The sequence below is a fragment of the Lipophrys pholis genome (assembly GCF_963383615.2).
Source record: "Lipophrys pholis genome assembly, chromosome: 14".
Lineage (NCBI taxonomy): Eukaryota > Metazoa > Chordata > Actinopteri > Blenniiformes > Blenniidae > Lipophrys > Lipophrys pholis.
Window position 1 is genome coordinate 12,376,283 of NC_137633.1, and position 17,751 is coordinate 12,394,033.

General features: G+C 43.1%; 1 protein-coding gene across 4 annotated transcripts in view; it reads left to right on the forward strand.

The window, feature by feature from the left end:
• Positions 1–17,016, forward strand: part of LOC308119785 (single-stranded DNA-binding protein 3) — a 41,218-nt gene extending 24,202 nt beyond the window's left edge. Inside the window, exons 5-18 of one of the 4 annotated variants that reach the window (XM_080479989.1) lie at positions 4,068–4,157; positions 8,569–8,652; positions 10,029–10,088; positions 10,272–10,338; positions 11,154–11,218; positions 11,636–11,697; positions 12,215–12,260; positions 13,551–13,586; positions 13,695–13,749; positions 14,038–14,108; positions 14,424–14,502; positions 14,605–14,633; positions 14,767–14,868; positions 16,312–17,016. In XM_080479989.1, coding sequence (XP_080336115.1) covers positions 4,068–4,157; positions 8,569–8,652; positions 10,029–10,088; positions 10,272–10,338; positions 11,154–11,218; positions 11,636–11,697; positions 12,215–12,260; positions 13,551–13,586; positions 13,695–13,749; positions 14,038–14,108; positions 14,424–14,502; positions 14,605–14,633; positions 14,767–14,868; positions 16,312–16,341 — 876 coding nt within the window. In that variant the 3' untranslated portion in view covers positions 16,342–17,016. The remainder of the gene's footprint in view (positions 1–4,067; positions 4,158–8,568; positions 8,653–10,028; positions 10,089–10,271; positions 10,339–11,153; positions 11,219–11,635; positions 11,698–12,214; positions 12,261–13,550; positions 13,587–13,694; positions 13,750–14,037; positions 14,109–14,423; positions 14,503–14,604; positions 14,634–14,766; positions 14,869–16,311) is intronic. The other 3 variants (XM_080479987.1, XM_080479990.1, XM_080479988.1) reach the window with 3 other exon arrangements.
• Positions 17,017–17,751: the final 735 nt, after the last annotated feature.

Here is a 17,751-nt window from a genome sequence, read left to right on the forward strand (position 1 = left end):
TAAAAGACTTATGATCTTGTGAGAAATGCTTGAGATTGCAGTTCTGTATCAAAATCACTGAAAGCAACATTTCAGGCCTGTAGTCCACATAGTTTTATTGATGCCCAGGTAACAGGAAAAACCTACCTGATATTATTTTTTTGCAGACTTGGCATTAAGGTGCCTTGACAGTGTTTGTGCAGCGCTGCAGAGGAAAGCCATTGAAATATAGTTTTCCAGTTTAAATAGTGTAAATATTCCCAGGCATGTGAAAATGTGTCCCGTGGGTTTTGTTGAACTTTCAGCCGGCTTCAATGGAAGCAACATATTCTTCTTTTTCCTGCCGCATGTCAGGCATTAAAGCTCTTCCAATGCGTGTTACCACTCGCTGCTTCTCTTTCTCTCTCCTTCATTTACAGACGTTCCATACCTTATGCCTGAAAATGAATAATTCAGCTCAACTACAACAAAACCTACATATCCATTATGCCTGCTAATTAGTGCAGCACTAATGTTTGCTGTAGATTGCTCTTGTTTTGACAGTTTTTTTCCTTGCCTATAGGTACACACTTGTTGTCCCTCTATGTGCACAATCTCTGCATTAGCAGCTACTTACCTGTACGAATGTCTACAAATGCAAATTCTTGCAAATTTACTTTCCTGGTAGATCAAGTTATTCCGATTCACAAATATCTTCCTTTTTTTTTTTTGTGCAAGATTTTCTGACAGACTTCGACTTCCAAGTGAGGATTTGAATTAAAAAGGTAGATAGAGACAGTGCTGTGTGTGCAAGTACAAAAACTAAAAAGGCACCGTTGGATCCTTTTGTATTTCCCCAGGCCAGTTGGTTTTAATAAAGTCCAACTGCATACTAAATCTACCTTCCTCTTTGCTGGTGGCAACTGCGCTCAGTCTGCGTGTTTTCAGTATGCATTCATTTGCAATCAGCAAATTGGAGAATGTCTGAGCAGATAAATTGTCATTAATAGTCCATAACAATAATGTGACCAAGTGATTGATCGTGAACAGAAATCTCTCTTTCTCTCGCTTTCTCCGTTACATTTCCTTCTTTGTTTTCCCCCCCTCGTCTTTTCTGCTCTGTCTCACTCTTGTATCTTCTAACTCACTCCCTACCAGCTCACTCTTTCCTGCATCTTCTTATACTCGCTCTCTCTCCCTCTCCCTCTCCCTCTCCCTCTCCCTCTCCCTCTTTCTTGCTCTCTTTCCCTCTCTCTCTCTCTCTCTCTCTCTCTCTCTCTCTCTCTCTCTGCGCTCCTGGAGCGGGGGATGCCAGGGGGACAGAGTGCAGATAGGACCTGTCTCCATAGCAACAGCTTCTGCAAGCTGCTGACACCCTACTGGGGGGGGGGGGGGGGGGGGGGGGTTGTGATGGGGAGGAATAGTACAGGGGCTGGGGCATGGGGAAGGTGTGTGTGCTTTTGTGTGTACTTAAGTGTGCATCAGTGCCAGCAAAAAGGAATGCGCGCATGTGTGTGTTTGACGGGTCACGAATAAGAGAAAAGATGGAGAGAAAAGTGCACAAAAGAAGGGAGAGAGGATGGAGAAGGAGAGAAAGCGGCTGCCGACCCTGCTTCTTCCCCAGGGACTCAGTGGCCTGCTCATGTTCACTAGCAGAATTAGCATAAAGATGGGGGGAGGTGTGTGTGTGTGTGTGTGTGTGTGTGTGTGTGTGTGTGTGTGTGTGTGTGTGTGTGTGTGTGTGTGTGTGTGTGTGTGTGTGTGTGTGTGCGTGCGCGTGTGTACGTGCGTGTGCTTGTTTCAGTTTTCCTGTGTGTTGGTCTCAGATAGGAGGAGGAGGGAAAAGGGCAGCAAGTGTATTTGTGTATTTGTGTGCATGCGTGTAATTGGTAGTATGCGTTCTTCTCCGGGCATACAGTATGTGTCACATGGGTGTAGTGTGTTCGTGAGGTGTGTGCGTGCTGGTGGATCGGTGGACGTGCGTGAATGTGTAGCTGTGTGTTTGTGAGAGCGACTCCCTCCCCTGGGTCTTAAACCCCCTCCCTGTTCTGTCCTGTAGCCTGCGGTTCTCCCCAGTCTGCCGTTCTGTACTGAAGGGCTGCACTTTATGAGGCTGTGATGCAACTCTTTGTGTGTGTGTGTGTGTGTGTGTGTGTGTGTGTGTGTGTGTGTGTGTGCGTGTGCGTGTGCGTGTGCGTGTGCGTGTGCGTGCGTGCGATTGTGGCTTCATGTGGTTGCGTGCATGTGTGTGTTTGTTCCGGCTAGCTTATGTAAGCACTCTGAACATGCATCTTCATCTATGTGTGTTGACAAGACTACAGTTATATCATATTTAACTCCCGGGCTGAATCGTTTTCCCCCCATTCCTATTCTCAACCCCCCCCCCCCCATGGTGTTTGACTGGCGTGCAGGGGTGGGACACAGTGCTGGTGTTAATATGGTAATATGATTAGCATTAGTGAAGCCGCTGCTCTTATCAGGTCCGCCTCTTCCGGATGATTGTTGCTTTTCAACATGTCTGCCGTTGCTCATTTTATGTGTTAACAACCAAAATTCATACTATCGGTTGCAAACAAGTAATGGTGGTCATTTTTTGTTCTACCTTAGTTTTCAATTTTGAGATATGCAAAATACCATTGAAGAACCCACAGTATGTTCTTTTAATAGTTGTACTTTGTGTTTAGTTTGTGATTATCCTATGAAAAGAAAGAAAGAAAGAAACATCAATTGAAAAGAACATTAGGACCAAAGCTTCTTATCTTTGGTATTTTGAAAATAAGCGTAATATTTCTTCATTAAGAACATAAGCTCAACCTGTTTGCCGATGACTTGTTACTTTTAGTACGTTCTGGTAAAATAGTTTTTTCAAGCAGTACATTTCTGATTCTCCCAAAGAAATGTCACATAATGTAAACTACATTGTCTTGCTCCAGTACTCTTGAGCAAGACACTGAACCTCAAATTGCTCCCAATAGATTGACAGCGCCTTGCATGGCAGCAGCCTGCATTGGTGCGTGAATGTGTGTGTGAATGGGTGAATGTGATAAACGATGTAAAGCGCTTTGACACTTCTTACACAGTTGAAAAGCACTATATAAGTGAAGGCAGTTCACCTGGTTTTTTTGAGGGGGGGGTTAGACACCCCGATAAATAAGTCATGCATATTTTCATATTATGTAAATTAAACAAGAATATAAATTTTTATAATAAAATAAAAGTTGCAATAAATCTGCAAGTATTGAAACATCTTTTCATTTTCATATGTGATATACACTTCATATTTTACATACGGTAGCTTTATTTTAAAAAAACAAAAAACTTTATGCCATCTGTAAAAGTACTACAGCTTTAGGATAAATATAAAGTTTGAAGAAAAAAACCCAAAGATTTTAAAATGTTTTTTCCCCCCCATGCACATTTGATGTTCAGACTGCATAAATTCTGCAGCTTTAGTAAACAAACTTGTCAGCTCTAATGTGCGTTGGTCGTGCATCACCTCAAGAGCTGGCCATGACTCACGGTAGAGTCAAAGTCCAGGCGAGGTGATCTTTTTTGAAATAAATCATACTGATGTTGTTCTTCATACCACACAGGAATCGAAATGAAGAACCGTCGTTAATCACTAAATAATTCAAATTCATCTACAGCCAACTTGTTTCTTTGTCATGAAGACTGTGGTTCAGTGTTGGACTGCTGCATACATCTTTCTTCACAACTTTGTGTTCGAGAGTATTTCTCTTCTGGAGCATTTCAATAATATTTTCAGAGGTATTCTCCCTGAACTCTTCTTCTTCACTCCTGCCCTGGTGTGCAGGCAGAGAAGAGGTGGTTAATGCCCTTCTCCTCTCCTGTGTCTGAACTGCAGGGATGTGGGGATGCTTTAAAGGTTGTGATAGAAAATACTTTAAATTAACAATTTAAACTTTAAATGGGGGAGGAAGGTGGGGTGGGTGGGAGTTTGCTGTGATTCCTGGTGCAGATACTGCCCCCTGTAGTAATTTGCTGGTCAGTGCATCCTCTAAATGGAGATGGCTGTGAAGCAGTGACACACGCAGACTGACATTCGCCCTGAGACTATGACTGTTAATTGTTGTTTTTGTGTGTTTCAGAGCGCAGCAGCAGCGCCCAGCCCAGTGATGGGCAACATGCCCCCCAATGACGCCATGCCAGGGGGTCCCATGCCCCCGGGCTTCTTTCAGGTATGAACCTTCCTTCTCTATCAGTGTCCATCACCTCTCAGCCCACGTTTGATCTTATCTCTGGCTCTCACTTTCCAATCTTTGACTCCTCAAATCTAAAGCAATCTACTTTAGCCAACTCTTTGAAATCTTTATTCAGCTTTCGGCATTAGTGAAAAGTTCCAACAATAACAGATTTTTTTGTAGCTTTTTTGAACTGTGCCATTTCTTGGCATAATTGCATGTAAGTGTAGTGTATACGTACTTACTCAGACCGTCGCTTCCTTTTAGGATCATTTTGGATTTGTATACTGGACTATGATGTAAGTTTCTGTAGTGAATGAGAGTAGATAATGCTTAGTATTGCCAATTTGTTTTTAAATATTTAAGAAAACAAATCCATATATACATGTACATGGTCATGTCAGAAGATTAGAATCCAATAATTTATCATTTTAGCTTATAAGTAAAAAAAAAAAATCCACTGTTTCATTTAACAAGCTCATGTGGGGTTTTTTTCTAGTTTTTAAGCGGAAACCATAATTCTAATAAATGCATGAAACCTTTAAGTTAATGTTTATGAGTGTAGAATCAACTGATGTCAGACTGTTCAATAGATTACAGCTTTCTGAGATGTTCCTACATAGTTAATCAGTGTCATGAAATAATATGACATTTTTTATTTTCAAATGTACAAAATCAAAAATCCTACTAAAAATTACAAAACCAATATTCACTAATGTAATATTGTCAGACTTTAAAGTTTGCTAGTTGTCAATACTATGTTTGAATAATTCTACTAATTAAGTCCCTTCAATAAAAATCCATGATGGAGTTTAATCAGGTGACACCACAGTTGAGTTTCTAAATCTCCCACTTATTTCTTCTTTCCTTCCACCCCCCACCCCCCCACACATTTTTCTAAACACACTTTATTCCACTCCTGATATTTACACCCACCAGAAGCTCACACTGTTCATTCATCTGTGGCTCTGCTCGCACTGGGCTGCTGTTCAACCGATTTGTGATTCAGCCATCCTGCATTCATCCTCCCTCCGCTCATCCATCTCCATCTCAGTCTGTGTCTGACCTGTCCCGGCTCTGTGAAGGGAAAGGTTTTAGTGTGGGAGATGGCTGTCTGAAGAGTGAAGAGAATGAGACACACACACACACACACACACACACACACACACACACACACACACACACACACACACACACACACACACACACACACAGATTTATACGAAAACACATACAAGTATGCATGTGCACACGCTCACAAACAACAACACACACTCTCTCACAACACACATCCTCCGTGAGGCAGCGGTGTGATGGACAGCACTGGCATTTGGCAGGAGCCACGATAAGGTGGTGGAGAAGAGAGGGAGCAAAAAAGCGAGTGACAAAATAAGAGAGCGGGAGAGGAAGACGGGTGAGCGGAGGAAGAGGAGGGAAAAAGGGAAATGTGAAAGATCAGTGGCACCCGGATAGTGGCCCGGTGTTTGTTTCTGTGGCTACCTACCACCTTATTGTTTGCAGGCTGAGAGCGAGGAGGATGAGGATGATGATGGTGATGGTGGTGGTGAAGGGGGAGACGAGTGAGAGTACGACTGTGAATAAGCAAGGGGAAGGGGTGGGGGTAGAGAGGGTGACGAGAGAGGCATGGAAGTGCTATTTTTAACATTGGTGGGGGAGTGAGATTGGGCAAGGGTTTGTGTATTTGTGTGTATGTTGTGTTCAAGGGATGTTATTGTAACAACGCTGCGGCTGCTCGCTGCTAATGTTGCTCATCGTTTAGGCCACGTGTCGTTTGAAAGCGTTTCGATACCAGCACTGTCATGAATGTCAGCTCTGACACCTTAACAATACCTTTTCTGTTTGTTTCATGGATGTGTTTATTATTTAGTGATGTCTTTATTTATTTGAACAAACCCCCCTTTTCTTTCTTTCTTTTTTTTTTTTCATGCGACAAAAGATGCCACATGTTCAAATGTTAAGAGCGGAATAAAGTCTGTCTGATCAAAGACTTGAGTGAAACGAGATTAGAGCTGCTCCAGCACAGATGTGTTTCATTAGCGATAGCGCTTTTGTTTTCATTAATGGCTTGTTTTTGTTTATAAAATGTCAGATAAGAGTGACAAATGCTCACAATGACAGATTCCCAGCACAAGGTCAAATGTCTTGTTTGGTCTGTCAGGTCACTTCAGAGATATTTGGTTTGTTGTCATACCGCCAGGGAAAGCAGGAAAGGTTTAACATTTTTATTTAAAAGAGAAAAAATACAAGAATCGGTATTTAATCATAAAAAATAGATATGTTTTGTTTTAATTACATTTTTTAGATAGTGAGACAGTGACCCCACTTTGTGGGTGAAGTAGCATTTTTTAATCTATTCTTTCTGATTTAGCTTCAACACAGTTTTACAAGTGGTATAAAGAGAATGTAGGTGACAGCTCAATCCCTGTCAGTATAGAGAAACAGTTCTACTATAAACTTCTACTATTGCTAAAACTCCTGTCAACCAGCTCAGCACATTCAAAAAGAAGTTTCTGTGTGGAGTTTGCATATTCTGATTGTGTCTCCTTTGCGCTCAAACTCAAGAGCCCATTGCTGCAGACCAGTAAAATGATAGCATGATAACTTTTCGAGCTGCCGATTCAATCCAATCCTGTTCAATTCAATACCTTTATTGTCATACTAAGCTGTGCAAACAACCAAATTGAGGCAGCAACTCTTGTCAAAAACAAAGCCAAACAAAACGCAGGACAATACAGATACCTTATTAACTATAGTCACTGATGCCGAACAAATAATCAAAAGGCCTGTCACTTCTCCTAACACAGGATTTCTGCGGCCTTTTGCGTGTATGTTCTCATCAACTCATGCTCACAGTTTGGATTTGATTCAAATGTAATTTTCTGAAGAAAAAGGTGTCACTGCAGCATCCTCTCGCAATTGTCTTTTAATCACATATTGTCCACTGTCCTCAATACACAAATCACAACTCGCAGTTTGTGTCCACACTTTGCAGTGTCATCCCTGACAGACTGCATATGTTTGCACCCGTGCTGGAGATCCTCGACTGCTTAATTGGCGACTGTAAATTGTCAGTAGGTGAGCAGGGGGATGTTGAGTTAACCTTGTAATGAACTGGTGAAATTGTCCAGGGTGGACCCTTATTTACACTCAATGTCAGCTGGGATCGGCTCCTGCCCCTTCAATGGATTTCCTAAATGTGTGGCCCACTAACTACCAGAAAACTGTCTGTTCAACCTGTCACATGCAATAAGTGAATGCAGCTTTTTGCACCGTTTTATTTACTTTCTATTGATCCTCTCATTGGTTAAGTTCCTGACTTCATTTTTACACTCTGATACCAAACCACATTTCCAAGGATGTGCTGAAATTTGATAACCATCCTCACTGACGTCGTGTTTCCATACTGACTTGAGTCTTTTCTCAATATTAAGATATTTATACCGGCTTGGGCTTCACCTCCATAACACAGACGTTGCGTTTACTGAGGCTTTCCGGGACAAATGTCAGTAGGGTTTTTGTTGTGAGAACCAAACCAGTGCTTTCAGCAGCCTGTAAGCCTGACTGTAAGTACACATGCTCCCCTAGACCCACCCAGGTAATCAATGTGTGTTGTCTTGAGTGTGCGGACGCTTTAGAGGGACACACAGAAAATTGTGTTTGTAGACCATCCAGCGTTTGTGTTCCTAAGGCCGCTGGAAAAGAAAGAAAGTAAAGCTTTTGAAGTTACTGCCAGCAATGGAGGACAATTACTTATCAGAGGTCACTAACCGCTTGTGTTGGGGTGAACTGTCAGCAATAATGTTGGAGAAACAGGGGATGAGTTTTCACACTTTGTGCACACTTTTGATGTGTTGATGAAGTTTACAATAAGAGCAAGAGAAAAGACTTCCAGCCTTCACTATGTTTTTGTGAGGATCATCTCTCTGGTTTGAAGTTGCCACTAGTGCCTGTCCTGCTGCTGCCAGGCCTGCTGCTGCCAGGCCTGCTGCAGAAAACCTTTGGCAATACTGCCCCCATGTGGTGCAGAGGGAGTCCTGCTCCTCTGCTCAGAGGGTCCCGAGGATCACCTCCTGTGGTCTCGCCACACATGTTCAGACCTTCCTGAAGCATGGCTGGTGTCCGACACCCAATACTTCCAGCTTGTTCAGACTCACACACAGCGAACGCTACCCACAAGACTTTTGATGCTGTTTCTTTCCCACAAAATGTCCACTTTCCTGCTTCTTACCCTCCTCCTCAAAATTAAACACTCCCCACTGACTTCACCCCTCCCCTCCCTTCCCCCCATCGTCTTCTGCTCTACAATAACTTTGATTGGGTAATTCCTCCAGGTGTAAACCCACATTTTGCCCCCTCCCCTCTCTGACATCGCTCTTCTTTCTTAAAGGCACCACCCGGCTCTCAGCAGTCCCCCCACGCACAGCCCCCCCCACACAACCCCAGCAACCCCATGATGGGACCCCATGGCCAGGTAAGATGCAAAGACTCAAACACCCCTTTCTCTCTCATTCCCCTCTAAATCCCCCCCCCCCCTTACCCACACACGAGCTTTCTTTCTCCATTCACTACTCGCGCACTTTCTCCTTCTCCGTCTTCTCCTACCCTTGAGCCTTGTGAGCTCTAGTTTTGTTCTGGCGAACTCCCGACAGATATCAGCCCCTCCAGTTGCCAGCTCCTTTTTATGAAAGCCGAGCATCCAGAGGCAGCGGGGCCCGCTCCTCTTCAAGGCCTCGAATCGGCTGTCCCTGTGTGGGATGAATAATTCACTCCTTGCCCCTCCCCCGGAGCAGCTTGTGGGGGGTTGCACACTTATCTTCTCCTCCACTCTTGACACACACACACACACACACACACACACACACACACACACACACACACACACACACACACACACACACACACACACACACACACACAAATGTGCACACATACACACACCTCTCCCTTCCCCCCAGCATACTTGTTCTAGCACCTTATAAATAAAACAGAGGACAGGCGCTATGAACACGTCACATATACGTACAGAACACATGGGTTCGCCGCTGCATTTACAATCTACACACATAGAGGACTTGGCTTAGTCCAGCTGCCGACTTTAATTAAGCATATTTATATGTGTCGGACCTTTTAAAAACACTCCCCATAACGGTGTATTTCAGCACTTGTCCAAAACAGTAGCTCCGGATGCCACAGCGGAGGTAAAGCTAGCCTTTGCCCATTAACTGCAGCAGCTCAGCTCTTCATTCTTGCGGTTTCTGGTTTCCATCTTGTGCACGAGAGAGTGTGGACATGCTTCCGCTACGGTTTTGAACGGTGTTGTTGGCCTGAGGTGTCTCTAACTACGCCAGGCAGACCACAGGCCGAATCAGCTTACACCACAGTGAGAGCAGGCCGGCTGTGCAGGGAGCTGTGTGAGCACTGCCCACACACACACACACACACACACACACACACACACACACACACACACACACACACACACACACACACACACACACACACACACACACACACACACACACACACACACACACCGTGAGGCCCTTGAAAAGGTATATTTGAGTGCTTATTGTGTGCCTAAGAAGGCATTGTTAACACTCTTGTGCAGGTGTTTCTTTGTTGTTGTTTATTTATTTATTTATTTTTTTGGGGGGGGGCAGCCAACATGTTGCTGAATTTGCAATTTTTTTGCCATCATTGCCCATTTTCCAATCACAGTGTGTCCATCTGTGTGTCCTCAGTGCCGCCCGTGTTTTGGTGCTTTTGGATTTATCAATGATAGAAATGTGTTTTTTTTCTCTGTGTCCTTCTTTTCCCTTCTTCTCTTTCCTTCATTTCTCTGTGCAGCCCTTCATGTCACCGCGGTATCCAGGTGGACCACGGCCCTCCCTCCGAATGCCAAATCAGGTACTGAACTTATTTTACGCAGTTTCTACAACTTCACTGTTTCTAATAGAGTGGCTTTCAAAGTGTGGTGCTTTATGAGGAAGTCCAGCACCCATGAAAATGACTATTTGAGGCGTGGGGGGGGGGCTCATCTCGTTCTCCAAGAGTATTCATGTGTTTTCTCCACATCTGCTTTCCTTTCAGCCTCCTGGAGGAATCCCAGGATCTCAGCCTCTCCTGCCAAACAGCTTGGACCCGACAAGACCGCAAGGTAAGCCCTTTGGAAGCTGTACGGAATTTTTGCTAAAATATGCACCATTCTTACAGAGTATTGCAGCATTGATCTATTAGGTTCTATTCAATGTGACTTTTAGATCTTTGAAAGTTGCTTGAGCCCCATTTTAAAAGGCCTTTAGGCAAAGGCGTGCCCTCGCCACAAAATATCAACAATTGACTTCCTGATAAACTCATGAGCTGTGAACAGTATCGCATGTACCAGTACTACTGCACGTTTTTAACATCTGCTGTAAATCACAGCAACTACTGACCCTGTCGAGAGACGGTCATCTGTTACCATGGACACCACTAGACGAGAAACACCGTCGGCCTTCTTTAATGTCCACACGTGACTTTACCCGCTTCAACACACACCTCGCTCCACAATAATCACATCAATACGTGTGCTTCAGGTATAATTCGCAGTTATGAAAGTGTTGATTTGGAAGACTTTTTATGATTTTGAGTCTGCCTGCAATTTATGATTGACGTGTTGGCCAAGAGCCTTTCTCTTTTAGTTGTTTCACCATTTTTTTTGCTTTTTGCACATTTCCAGCTCTCTGATTTTTAATTTTCTCTGGCCAAAGACCGAATACATGAGGGTGTGTCTGGCTCAGGAAGGGGGTCTGGGTCTGATTTTAGCTTCAGATTATATCCTCAGGAGCCAGAGGGTTACAACTAATAAGATTAGGATGAAGCATTGTCTGTGGCCCGTCTTAATTCCTGACTTTACAACATGAGACATATGTGGATTAATTGTGAGTTGCGTCTCATGGTCGGAGTGTGACTTTAGATTTCCTGCTCTTGCAGGACATCCTAACATGGGCGGACCGATGAGAATGAACCCTCCTCGAGGAATGGCCATGGGCCCACAGGTACGACAAATCAGGAACACAGTCCCCTCAAATGACTCTGGAATAACTGAGTGTCTAACAAATAGCAAGAGATTGTCCTTACACTTCTAATATTTGTGAACATGTCCTCATATTAATGTCTGCACATTTGTTTTATGTCTCAAATGCTAGTAGATAGTAACTTTTCTTGAGATTGAGTTCATTTATTACTCTCACACGACGGGGATTGTTGTGTCTGCTGCTTATCTGAGGATGTCAGCCTCTGCCAGCCGAGTGATCTATGTGTCATACTTCATCGATTTATCGCGAGGAAGAGCAACACAAAACACTGAATCATCTACAGACAAACGAAATCCAGACAAACTGTTCTCTTTTTAAGAACCAGTAAATTTGCTTGTCATGTTTGACAGTGTATATTTTTTATGACTTGTCTGTCAGAATTATGGTGGGATGAGACCTCCTCCCAACTCCATGGGCGGTCCAATGCCGGGAATGAACATGTAAGTCCCCCGAGCTGCTATTTTCTGTGGCATTAGCCGTCCCAGCAGAAGCTTACAGGTAGTTTTGCAGTATTAGCTGATGGTGACACTTCTTCTTGGCGGTTTTCTTTCCTGGTTTGTTTGATATTAAATGATTAAAAATCTGCAGTTAAAGTTAGAGTAGGTAAGACATTGAAGTTCTCTTGTGTTCTGTGAGCCATTGCTTCCTGGAGCTTTCATAATTCATGGTAGTACATGCTTCCAAAGAGAAAAAAGACGAGTTTGGTAGGTAAATACAATGAAATAAATGTAGCCACACATTTTTCTGTCACCGCCAATGATGCTGGTTTACCTATTAGTTTGCAGACCCCTTTATTCCAGATAATATGTGATGGCTAGATTGTCTCAAAGCAGATTTATATAAACTTTTCCCCCTTTTTTCCTTAAGCCTTATATTCACACCACTTAGTCACCTTCATTTCTCCTTTTACATTTCTTTCTTGTGTTGCTCACATGCTGGATCTTTTTTTTTCCTCAGGGGTCCTGGAGGGAGAGGGCCTTGGCCAGGACCTAACGCTAACTCTGTGAGTCACAAGGCCTCTGTACACACTCTGAACACTGTATAGTGAAGATTCAAAGTGGAAAAATATTTATTACACAAGCAATAAACAGTAACTATTCATTTATTCATGCAATAAATAATAACTCAATGGAGAAAGAAGAACTTTAGCTTGTTGTGCTGTAATCGAATCGCTTAAATAGGGAATCATTGCAATGTGTTTTTCTTGTTTCTCTAAAGAGAATTACAAAGTTCTGGTCAGTGATTTTGACTTATACAAATGTGACTGAAAGCCTCTTCCTGGATTATTTCAACAAACTATTACTCTGGGTCCTTTCTTAACTACACCTGTCTGACTGAGACTGCACAAAAACACAATATCCCTCAGCTTCACTAAACACAAGATAAGATAAATGATATTGATCCCAGGCCGGGAAACTCAAATGTCAGAGCTGCTCAGGTGGTGCAGATAGAAGAGAGGCGAGAATGAGTGATGGTTATTGTCAGAATTAAGTAAATGTGAAATGTCAAGAACTACATTTGACAAAACTATACTCCCAGGACCATTTACATTACTCACACACCCTCCATTTATACATACTGTATATGTGGAGGTAGGAAGTGGAAACTTGCAGTCACTTAAAACTACTATTAGATTCACTGTATTTGGCTATTACGTGTAAAAGTACTGTTGTTTCAAAATATGCATATAAAACTAAAATATTCATAGTAATAGTTCTCTTCCAAATCCATTTGTTTCATTTGAGCTTTTTTCGGTATTAGATACTCAGTAAAGTGTACAAAATTATACAAAAAAGAAGATGTACTGCAGGAATGTTGTCGAAGAAAAATATACAAATTTTACACAAAATAAAGGTTTAATATGAATTCCAGAGGCGTAATCAGTAGTAATGGGATTTTCTGAGTAGATTCCATGTTGTGCATTAAGATAAGACTGGGGAAATTCCGTCATCACAGGAGCTCCATATTGTGCAAAATATATGGAAATAAGAGAATATTAGGAATAGCTTTACCAAATTGACAGCAAAAACACAGTATATTATGCTGCGTATTGTAAATACGTGTGCCTAAGATGTCCTACTTAAAAACAGTTATTAAAGTGTGAGTATCTCTAAATACTACTCAGTTACAGTAAAGTATTTGCAATGTGTTACTGCCATCCCAGCATAAATGGAACTGGAGACATTTACATGGATGCATATTTACAGTTTTACCAGATGGTTCATATTTCACTGCGTCTCATTTTCTTTTTTCTGACCATCAAATCCTTTTGGTTTGTTTGTCCCCGCTGCAGATAGCCTACTCCTCCTCATCTCCAGGAAACTATGTGGTGAGTTAAAACCCGCTTGTCCAGATGCCGCGCTCACGTCGGCACTTCTATTCATTTCATCTATAGTCTGCGTGTAATAATCAAACGTCTTGTCGGATTCTTCTTCAGGGTCCTCCGGGCGGAGGAGGTCCACCGGGAACTCCCATCATGCCCAGCCCAGGTGGTGCGTCACCTAACTATGTCCCCGGCACTAACGCTCGTGTCTCACAGTCTGTCACATTTTTCCTCACTAAACAAGCATGAGTTTGTCTGTCCCCCCCCCCCCCCCCCCCCCCCACACACACACACACACCCCCATTAACAAAGCTCCGTCAGTTTCTCATTCTTCGTGTCTACTCCTTTATTTTCTTTATTAAACCACAGCTTGAGAAAATCATTTGTCTGACTCATAGGTTCTGCGTCATCTCTTTGACATCCCAAGACTCATGTTTGTGTTTTCTTTGCTCCTCAGATTCGACTAACTCCAGTGAAAACATTTATACGATGATGAACCCGATCGGACCGGGGGGCAACAGACCCAACGTGAGTCGCAATGGATTCAACTTCTCTCAAGCACTATTTGAACTGAACCCGGACCCTCACGCTCCAGTTTTCATTACAGATCGATCATGGCTTAAAATAGTCGTCGACATTGTTGTAATGATTAAGATGACACAGATTCCCCCCCCCCCGGATTGTAATGCAGATTAACTTTTTCTCATAAGTACGTCACAGTATAATTCAGCTTTAGAGAAGCATAATTCTGCCACCATCCGCTCAATAAGCATCAACTGTAAATCGACCTGGATCAAAAAATGGAGAATAACACCGCAGACCTTGTGAACATTCTGTCACCAGTTCCCGATGGGGCCTGGGCCTGACGGGCCGATGGGGGCGATGGGAGCCATGGAGCCGCACCACATGAATGGATCACTAGGTGGGTTTGAACTCGGCGTGGCTGAAGAAATGCCTCATATGTGTGCAAATATGGTTTTTGTTTGACGTTTGAAGTTAACTCAACAAATTGAATCTTCTTCAGGGTCTGGGGATATGGACGGGTTGCCAAAGGTGAGTAAACACGACATTCTGTAAAAACGCCTGCTCTTTGCTGAGTGTTACACTTTGAGTCTGTGTTGTCTTACATGTCAATACGAAACTGTTCATCAAGGTGTGTGTCCCCCCCCCCCCCCCCTCTTTTCAGAGCTCTCCTAATAACATGGGGGGCATGAACAACCCTCCGGGGACGCCGAGAGACGACGGCGAAATGGGCGGAAACTTCTTGAACCCATTCCAAAGTGAAAGTGTAAGTAGAGTGAGTGTTTGACATCTCACAGCCCCTTAACAAGTTATCCTTCACACCCTGACATGAACCAGTGGAAAAATGCAAGCAGAGGGTCTGCCAGGTTTCTGAATACTGATCCCAGAATATTGACCGCTGTTCTGAAAATAAAGGAGGACGTCAGCGTAGCGGTATTGCTGTTCGGCTACTTTCTACACTGTATTTTGTTCTCCGGCAATTATGAGGCTCTTATATCATGCACAATAGTTTAAAAGCAGTTTGAAGTAAAGGTTTGAACAGCTTCAAATGTATTCGATTCGATCTTAATAAGTGCAGAAATACACAGAATCTAGCTGGGGAAATAAAGAGGATGTGTTAAAGCAGTATAAAGAGAGCCATATAGATAAAGAAGGGCTAATTAAAATGTGGTTAGAAGTGAGGAGATACTTGATGAACCAGTGATTAACAAGCACCCACAGTTAATAATAACATGTTCAGCATGTTGAAGCTCTCTCTTACGCAACAGGAAAATATCTTATTACAGTGTCAAGTTATGAAGCAACAACATCATCAAAGCTGATTGCAGATCTGTTAAGATGCACACGAGTGTTACACACGTTGGCAGATCAGAACAACACAACACAACAAAGAGACTCGACAAAGCCTCCCTGATTTCCAGGTTTGATCTCACAACCCCCATACTACCTCCAGTTTGAAGTCTTTATACCCTAAAATTGCATAATATGTTGTTGTTTTTTTTATAACATTTATAAAATCATTCAAAAGAGAGTTTAAAAGACGTAGCTGCAGTGGGTGTTTTTCATATTGGACGAATAGCTTTGGTTCTGCTTGCATTGGAGCCGCTTACTAATCACTTAGAAACTCATTCTACTCCCTGTATCAGTGGTGTGTTCTCACTAGGTCATTTTGTAAATCTCACTAAACAATTGGAGATTTTTTTTATATTTTGCTTTTATATCTTAATCGCTGACTTAATTTAAATCACGTGACTGTTGGGGTCTGTGTTACGTCGGGGGTTACTGCTCCCTGTATTTGTGTTAAATTGGGGCCTAAACCTCGACCCGGAGAGCCACAGGGTGCACAGGCTGGAGTTCTAGTCACTAACTTCATTCAGCTCGTCAGGAGCCGAGCAGGGTTCTGCCTGAATAACATGTATTGGCTGGAAGGTCATTGTGAACCTGCAAAATATCTGGTGGGAAAATAAGTCAGTCAGACACTGTTGGTTGTTTGCTGTAAATCTGAAGATGCGGTTTGTCTTTCCATATGATTTGGGTCCAAATGAGAACTGAATGGTTGGACACCCCGCTCTTCTGCTGGAGTGCCTCTGTGCGCCCTCCAGCTTTGCAGGACGGGCTTTGAGCGCCCTCTGGTGTTTAAATGTTGTCAGTGACATATCCACTCATCTGTGCCCTCCTGCCCCCTTTTCCCCCCTCTCTCTCTTTTCAGTATTCACCCAACATGACGATGAGTGTGTGATTTTATTTTATTTTTCCTTTTTTTTTTTTTTTTTTTTTTTTGTATTTTTGGTTTATTTTTTTCTCCCCTCCCTAATTTTGTAACCCTGCACCTGATTTTTTGTTGTTGTTGTTGTTTTTGTTCTACAACTCAATCCTTACTTCACCTCGGATTGGACCACCTCCCCCTCACACACACATACACAAACATGCATACCATTTGCAATCCCACCTGTCCCTCAATCCATAACCAAACCCCGCCCTGCTGCCCGCCCCTCCCCCCTCGGCTTTTCCTCTTCTCACTGTGCGACCACGCAGACTTCTGGGACGGCCCTCGAGCATGCTGGGACTCTACTTAAGACGGGCCCTCCCGGAGCGTGCAAATTGGCACGGAAGCAGTCACAGAGCAACAGGAAAAGCCTCCTCTCTGACTCCGGCCCCGGCCTCCCTGGTTTCCTGTCAGGGTCTAGACAATGAGCGAGGGACGGAGCCTCGCCGCGCCGCGCCGCACGGCGACAACGGAGGGAGAGAGTGGACTGAATCACACAGCCCTCCCCTCCAGGACGCCGTGTCTGGTCTCTTAGCAGCTGCCCGGAAGCTTCTCAGCCACCACAACGTTGGACTTTTTTTTTTTTTGGAAATTCTTAAAATCATCAATTTTTGTTGCTGCTGTTCCTGACCGATTCACTGGAGGGTCAAACAAAAAAAAAAAGGAGAAGAAAAAAAAAAAAAGGACCCCCTTTTGCCCTCCCACATTGTTCTCTGTGTGTGTACATTTGTAACAGAGGTGTTGTGATGATCAGTGAACATGTTTTATTTTCCTCCATTATTTTTATTTTTTTTTGTGTATGTATTGTATCATTGCTATTTTTATTATTGTATTATTGTTATTAATAATATTGGTATGATCATTTTAAGATTAGGTTCTAATTTCTGTTGGTTTTTTTAAGGGCACATTATTATGATGAAGACAGCATATGTGCACACAGAATCAGAAATCATTTGCTGTGTAACACGTGGAGCACACTGCCCCCTGCAGGTGAGATTCTATCCATCGCGGTACTGATTGGTCCTGGTTTTTCATAAACGCCCATTTCGGAGAGTTATCAACTTTTAAAACCAAAACAAAATCAAAATTGCAAAATTTGATGAGTGAAAAAGTGATGTCTCCTGCTTTAGCGGGTTCCCTGCAGTGAAATGCACAGCTCTATTTATTTATGTACTTTTAATTTGTCTCATTGTTTTTAAGTGTTATCCCTGGTTATTGTCAACTGCAGAACTAGTAGCAACTGTGTAAATATGCAGACCCGCCCAGCAGCGTCTCCTCACCTCTGTCTCTCTCTCTCTCTCTCTCTCTCTCTCTCTCTCTCTCTCTCTCTCTCTCTCTCTCTCTCTCTCTCTCTCTCTCTCTCTCTCTCTCTCTCTCACACGC